At 58.8% G+C, this 6,000-nt stretch overlaps 1 protein-coding gene across 1 annotated transcript in view; it reads right to left on the bottom strand.

The window, feature by feature from the left end:
* The window catches only part of SLC38A10 (solute carrier family 38 member 10), a 28,968-nt gene extending 23,444 nt beyond the window's left edge, over window positions 1-5,524 (bottom strand). Inside the window, exons 1-4 of the mRNA XM_014259412.2 lie at window positions 5,276-5,524; window positions 4,309-4,426; window positions 1,270-1,315; window positions 112-205 (exon numbers count right to left, since the gene is read on the bottom strand). Of these exons, the coding sequence (XP_014114887.2) occupies window positions 112-205; window positions 1,270-1,315; window positions 4,309-4,426; window positions 5,276-5,377 (360 nt within the window). The 5' untranslated portion in view covers window positions 5,378-5,524. The remainder of the gene's footprint in view (window positions 1-111; window positions 206-1,269; window positions 1,316-4,308; window positions 4,427-5,275) is intronic.
* Window positions 5,525-6,000: the final 476 nt, after the last annotated feature.

The raw sequence follows: 6,000 nt of genomic DNA on the forward strand, positions 1-6,000 counted from the left end.
CAAAGCCCCCTGGGACCCCAGGGGTGCTGAGCACACTCCGAGGCAGGAGCTCTGCTGGATCCAGGGAACTCAGTGCAAGGTCTGGGAGCACTGCAGGAGTGATTTATTCACCTGCAATCCGAGCATCTGGGCAAAGAAGTTGGAGCCCAAATCGCCGATGACGACGTAGAAAGCGATGCAAGTGCCCAGCATCAGCCCAATCATGCTGCAAACACAAACAGGGATGGGTTAGGAGGGCCACGCTCCCGTCCTCAGCGTTGGGAAGAGCAGGACACCCCTTCTGCACTCCATCCCAATAAAACAGCCACCAGAGAACCTCCATCCACACCAAACACTCGGACACGCAGCTCTGCCCATGACACGCGCAGGGGTTTAACTCCTGTTGGGAGCCACGGGAAAAAAACCCAAGGAAAACTAATCTTGGAGATGACAAGAACTCCTCGAACTCCTGGAAAAATTCAAAGGAATCAGCACGAGGCTCTCAGAGCCCCACACCCACAGCAGGACCCTGCCATGAGAGTCTCGATATCCAGCTATCATCTCTCCACACAATGGACCACACTTTAATGAAAAGATTGTCCATGAACTGCTTCTCCTCCCACTCCTGGACCACTTTTCCTTCCCAGTTCCAATTATAGAACATCCCTGTGGCAATTACAGCCTCTGCTTGCATGGACAAGCAACATCTGAGGAATATTCTGTGTATTTTTAGTGCTGTGCAGAAGTTTGCAGCTGGGAAGAGTGAAGGAGCCAGCACCACTGCCGGCCCTGGGCTCAGCACGCCTGGAAAAGAATCCCTGCTGGAAAAAGCAGGGCTGTGAGGATTGTGCCATCACCTGACATCCACACTGGGGTCACGGGAGGAGCAGAGATGGAGGCAGGATTCCCCCTCAAGGCATCTCGCAGGGAAGGGAGCACAGAGGGCAGGAGCAAAGCAGATCCCGGGATCCAAGGAAGCAAACGCTCCCTCCCACTAACTCAACAGCAGGGATGTCACCCCTGGAAAGCTGCCACGAGTGACACGGCTGGGATTTCACAGCAGAGCAGGAGAGGAGCTCATCCCCACCTTCTGTGCTCCTGGGAAGCGCTCCCGTCCCCAGGAGCTCTGGAACGGGCAGGATGGAGGTGACACCTGTGAGCTGTGCTCAGGGCATCTCGCTCAGCCTCCTGTGGAATTCCAGGAGGCAGCAGGGGAAGGAAGGAGAGCTCAGAAAAGTTTTCACCAAAGACACCCAAACTGTTCACACTTTGAATCTGCAGCAGATTTACCTTGTTTCCACCAACATTTTTCCTGCTTTTCCATAGGCATGAAATGCTGGCATAAAAGGGAAAAAAGAGTAGAAGTTAGTCAAAGAAAGGTCCAGAACAGGGCAAGATCTCAGCTCACAATTAGACACTAACAGTGACACAGGGCAGTGCAGCAGGAACCCACCACTGGTATTTTGGGGTTGTTTCCCTCACCCTCCCACTTTCTTTTTCAGCCTTTCCCTTTGGAAACTGGAAACCACATAAGACAGGAACAGGGATGAGGGAAAGCCAGCAAGCAGGTTCTTTTTTCTCTATTTAAAACCAGAAGTGGTGTGAAGCAGCAGCCACACATGGCAGCCATTAAAGGCAATGGGAGAGAAAATATTCCTGTACAAGATTGTGTGTGGCAAAAGTTAAAGTGGTGCAGAATTCCAATCCAAGTCCCCTTTTTATTTTTATCTTCCCCCTCGAACTGGGCCGCCCGACATCGCTGGCTGGGAGAGCTGAGCTGGTGCCCAGAACGTTCAATCCCATTCCCAGAATACCCAGTGCTCCCAACCCACACCAAAGGGCTGCTGCCAAGGCTTTGCTTTCCCCCCCCTCCCATCCTTGGGTTGGAGCAAAAAATGCTCAGTAGTCCTCAAATCATTGGGTTTTCTCTTAAAAAGACAATGCCAAGAAAACTTGACTTCTATTTTTAGCTCTTACTGGGCAGGGCGGGAATGGGGAGCTCCGGTGCCAAACCCAGACCACAGTGCCCAGATCTGCCAGTGAGGTCCAGCATGAACCCACCACCCTGGAGTCCCCTCTGCCTCCCCTCAAGGCACAGCCCAACATTCCCAGCGCCCGCCAGAAAACAAACTCGAGTCCTTTCTGGAAGCTTCTTCTGCTATTTTAAATATTAGCTTCAACTCTTGATTTCCTTGGACTCTGCTCGAGCTAAAAATTCAGGAAACGAGATGTTCTCCCACAGAATGAGCAAAAGGCACGGCAGGGACCCACAGCCCGGAGCAGGGATGTGGGGGAGCACCCAAAATAGCTGCTGGATCAGTGACAGGGCAGCGGGACAGCCGCCACCAGGCACTGTGCCCGGGCACGGGGAGCGCTCCGCTCCGGCCTCCGCTGGGAATTCACAACCATGAGGGAAAAGGCAGCAGCCCTGAGGGGGGTCAGGCCCACAGACCACGGGTCTGGGAGGAGAAAAAGGAGCCAGCAAGAGGAAAACATCCCTCCTGGAGATGGGACAGTGAGAGGCTGAGCTCGGGGTGGGGGGAATGGAGGAATGGCGCTGCTGATCCTTCCAGAGCACATTCCAGCCTCTGGATACGGGCACAGCCCCGGGTGATGCTGGGACCAGCCCATCTCCCCGGCTGTTTGGAACTGATGTTCAATGAGAACAAGCCTCCAAACACTGTGGGCAGGTGTCCCCGCCTGGGGACAATGGAAAAATGGGATTCTTTATCTTCTCCAGGAGGTGACGACTATAAAATAAATGGTACAGTCAAATCCTTGGAATGGGATCTTGGAATGCCTCCAAACTTGCTCAGAACCTGGAGAAGCCTTTTAAACCCAGTGTGGTTCCTGGGACAGAGCTGCCCAGCACATCCCGAGTGCTGCTGGAAGGGGAGGGTTTCACTCATCCCCTGGTTGAAATCCATGTGGGAACTGCCTCCCACTTCCCTCCTCACCCACACATCTCCCTGCAGCCCTTCCCCTTCCCGCAGTGGTGACGAGCCAGCCCCAGCCCGGACACCCTTTGTGCCGGAGCCGTCGCTCCCGGTGTTCCTCCGGAAGGCACTGCCTGTCTGCAGGGAATGTGCACAACCTTCCCCGGCGGCTCAGCGCTGCCAAAGCCTCCCAGGAGTGCCCGCAGATGTCCCCGGGCCCAGCCTGTGGGGACAAAGGGGGTCTGTGTGGAGCTGCCCGAGCTCGGAGCATTGGGATGCGGCGTGGGAGCGCTCCCGGCCCGTGGCACCTCTCCCAGGGCACCGGGAGCGGGCACAGGCGCTGCTGCCAGCCCCCGCCTGCCAGGAGGAAGCTGGGAAGCTTTACTGGCCCTCTCTGTATTCCAGCCCCTTGGCTCCGGGGCGTGCAGAGGATCCCTTCTCCCCGGGACACGCTCCAAGGTGGAGGGGACTCTGTGTCCTCCGGGAAGCAGCACACAAAGGCTCTTGTGAGGGGCAGGGAGCAGCGGCAGCTGGGCCGGGCGCTCCCCCTTCCCTCTGGCACCAAAACAACCCCCCAGACCACGGAGCTTCTCCATCTTTCCCGTTTCTAGCAGATACAAGTCGGCAGAAGCCGGGATGTGATTCCTGGGAGGAGCAAACCCATCTGTCAGCAGCTGCTGGGAGCCCTTGTGCCGGGGCAGCGCCAACCAGCTCCCTGCTCCCACAGAAAAGTAAGGCAGAAGAAGGAAAAGGCGACTTTTCCTGCTGCTTCATATGCCAACAGCAAGGACTGGAACCCAAACACCTCCTCCTGCTCCCCGAGTCAGTCAGAATCCCAAGAGAGGCCACGAGCAGAGGCCAATCCCGGCGCCAGCGCTGAGCTCTGAGGGCGGCCAGGCTCTGCCAAAACCCACCCAGGGATCTTCCAGATGTTTTTATTTTCTCAGCCCTGTGGAACTTCGCTCTGTTTCCTCTCTGCTGAGCCATAAAAGAGCTCCCAGCTCGGATCCAGGCAGCCCAGCTCCATGCCAGGCTGGCAGGACCCGCTGTCCTTGCAGCGCTGGGTGGGGAACTCGTGCCCAGACCCACAATTAATTCATCCCAGACCCACAATTCATCCCAGATGGCTCCCGGGAGCTGGGGTTTGGATCATCTCCTCCCTGCCCCACGGAGTCAAAACAACTCAGCACCCATTAACAGGGCTGTGGGGAGCAGGATCCAACCCCAGCACTGCCCCGGGGGAGAGGCAGAACACGGGAAACTGGGAACTGCAGCAGGAAAACATTTGTTGTTCCAACAGCACCACCGAGGAAATGTAAACAGGGAGGCCGAGGTGACGGTGCTGCCAGGAGAGCGGCAGGGCTGGGAAGCAGCCCCGGAGCTGGGATCTCACCGAGGCCGGGGTAGGTCCTGCGCTTGCTGAGGTTGGCCGACTTCACCAGGAACATGCAGGACTGGTGAGTCATCCACGAGCAGAAGATGAGCAGCACGGCTCCCAGGAGGATCCCACACTGCAACGGAGCAGAGCGGGGAGAGAGCAGCAGGAGATGGGGGTCAGCCCACCCAGCACCCTCAGCTTTCCCCACGCTGTTCCAGCCACACTTTTCCCTCTTTCAGGAAGTTCTGTCCCGCTCCTGGCAGCTCCACAGCACTCTCTCCAGGGCACAAGGACACGTGGAATGCACATCTGCATCCCACAGCTCCCAGCTGCACCAGTCCCAGCACCGAGGAGTGAACTGGGAGCAGCTCGTGGAGCAGAATTCCCACCCTGGCTCATCCATCCACAGCTCCCAGTGGGTTCAGGGGAGCACAGACAGACCCCGAGGTGCCACCTCTGCTGTAAAGCTATTTATCAACAACCATCTGGTGGCACAAACTCCTCACCCAGCCCCTGCCTGGCTGCTCACAGGACTCCAAGCAGGTGACTTGGAACAGCCCCAGGGAAAGCTGTGGGGGCACAGCGGGCTTGGAAAAGCCTCCAAGCCAACTCACGTCTATCATATGGCTAAATACTTTAATTTTTCCCTTCTCCTTACAAGACAGGCAGAAATGATCAGCTGGAAACCACGGGACAGGGAAGCACACAGAGCTCGGTGCAGAAGTTTTGAGTTGGACTAAGAAAAACGCGGTGTTTGGAACACGAGATGTCCCATCTGGGTCTCAAGCGTTCCCTTTGCTGACTTTCCTTTCCAGCCAGGGAACCACCCCCCAAATTCGGGCCAGAAGGGCAGAGGCGGCCTCTGTCCGCCTTCCCCGGGCGCGGAGCAGCTCCCGGGGGCCTGAGGCTGCCAAGGGCCCGGACCGACACCCCCGGGGGACACCGGCAGGACCCCGCCCGGACACAGCGCCCGGCCCCTCACCTGTCGGAAGCAGAAGGGCACGGTGAGCACGCTCACCCCCACGATGCTGTTCACCACGTTCATGATCAGGCCCCAGTTGGAACCCGCCGCCGCCGCCGCCATGGCCCGCGGCGGAGGATCCCCGCGGCGGGGGATGCGGTTTGTGGCGGCTCCCCGGGCTCCACGGCCGGCACGGAGCGCCCGGTGCTCCCGGTCCCTCTCAGCCGGCCGTGCCCGCCATGGCCCCACCGGGCCCGCCCCGACCCGGCACCGGCCACAGCGGCACTTCCGGCTTCCGGTGCCGAAGGAAGTGATGTCACCGAGCGGGGACACTCCTGCCGCCTTGGCGGCCTGGACTCGCTGGTTCTGGGGGGTAAAGGGGGGTCCCCATGGTCGGGGGCACCCCCGAAGAGCGGAGCGCGGCCAGGGAGATGCGGGGATGCACGAGGACACACATCCGTGCACATCCTTGCGTGGAAAGGCACGGAGGTGGGTGTGCGTGTGCCTTTACATGCGTGTGTGCATATACATGCGCGACCACCCACCCCAGCGGGGGTCCCCGGCGTGATGGGGTCCCCTGAAAGGCCCCTCGAGGGCAGCACATCCCCCCCAGCATCCTCTCCCGCCTGCACATCTGGGCGCGCATCCAGCTGTGCACACACATCTGCTCCCCATCCCACCCGGAGCCATCCCCAGCTCTGCCGCTGACGTGCCCCCCACATCCCACAGGATATGGGAAAAACAAG

The sequence above is a fragment of the Pseudopodoces humilis genome, chromosome 21 (assembly GCF_049639895.1).
Source record: "Pseudopodoces humilis isolate 2021_Gansu_Grassland_sample_001 chromosome 21, ASM4963989v1, whole genome shotgun sequence".
In the NCBI taxonomy this organism is placed as follows: Eukaryota; Metazoa; Chordata; class Aves; order Passeriformes; family Paridae; genus Pseudopodoces; species Pseudopodoces humilis.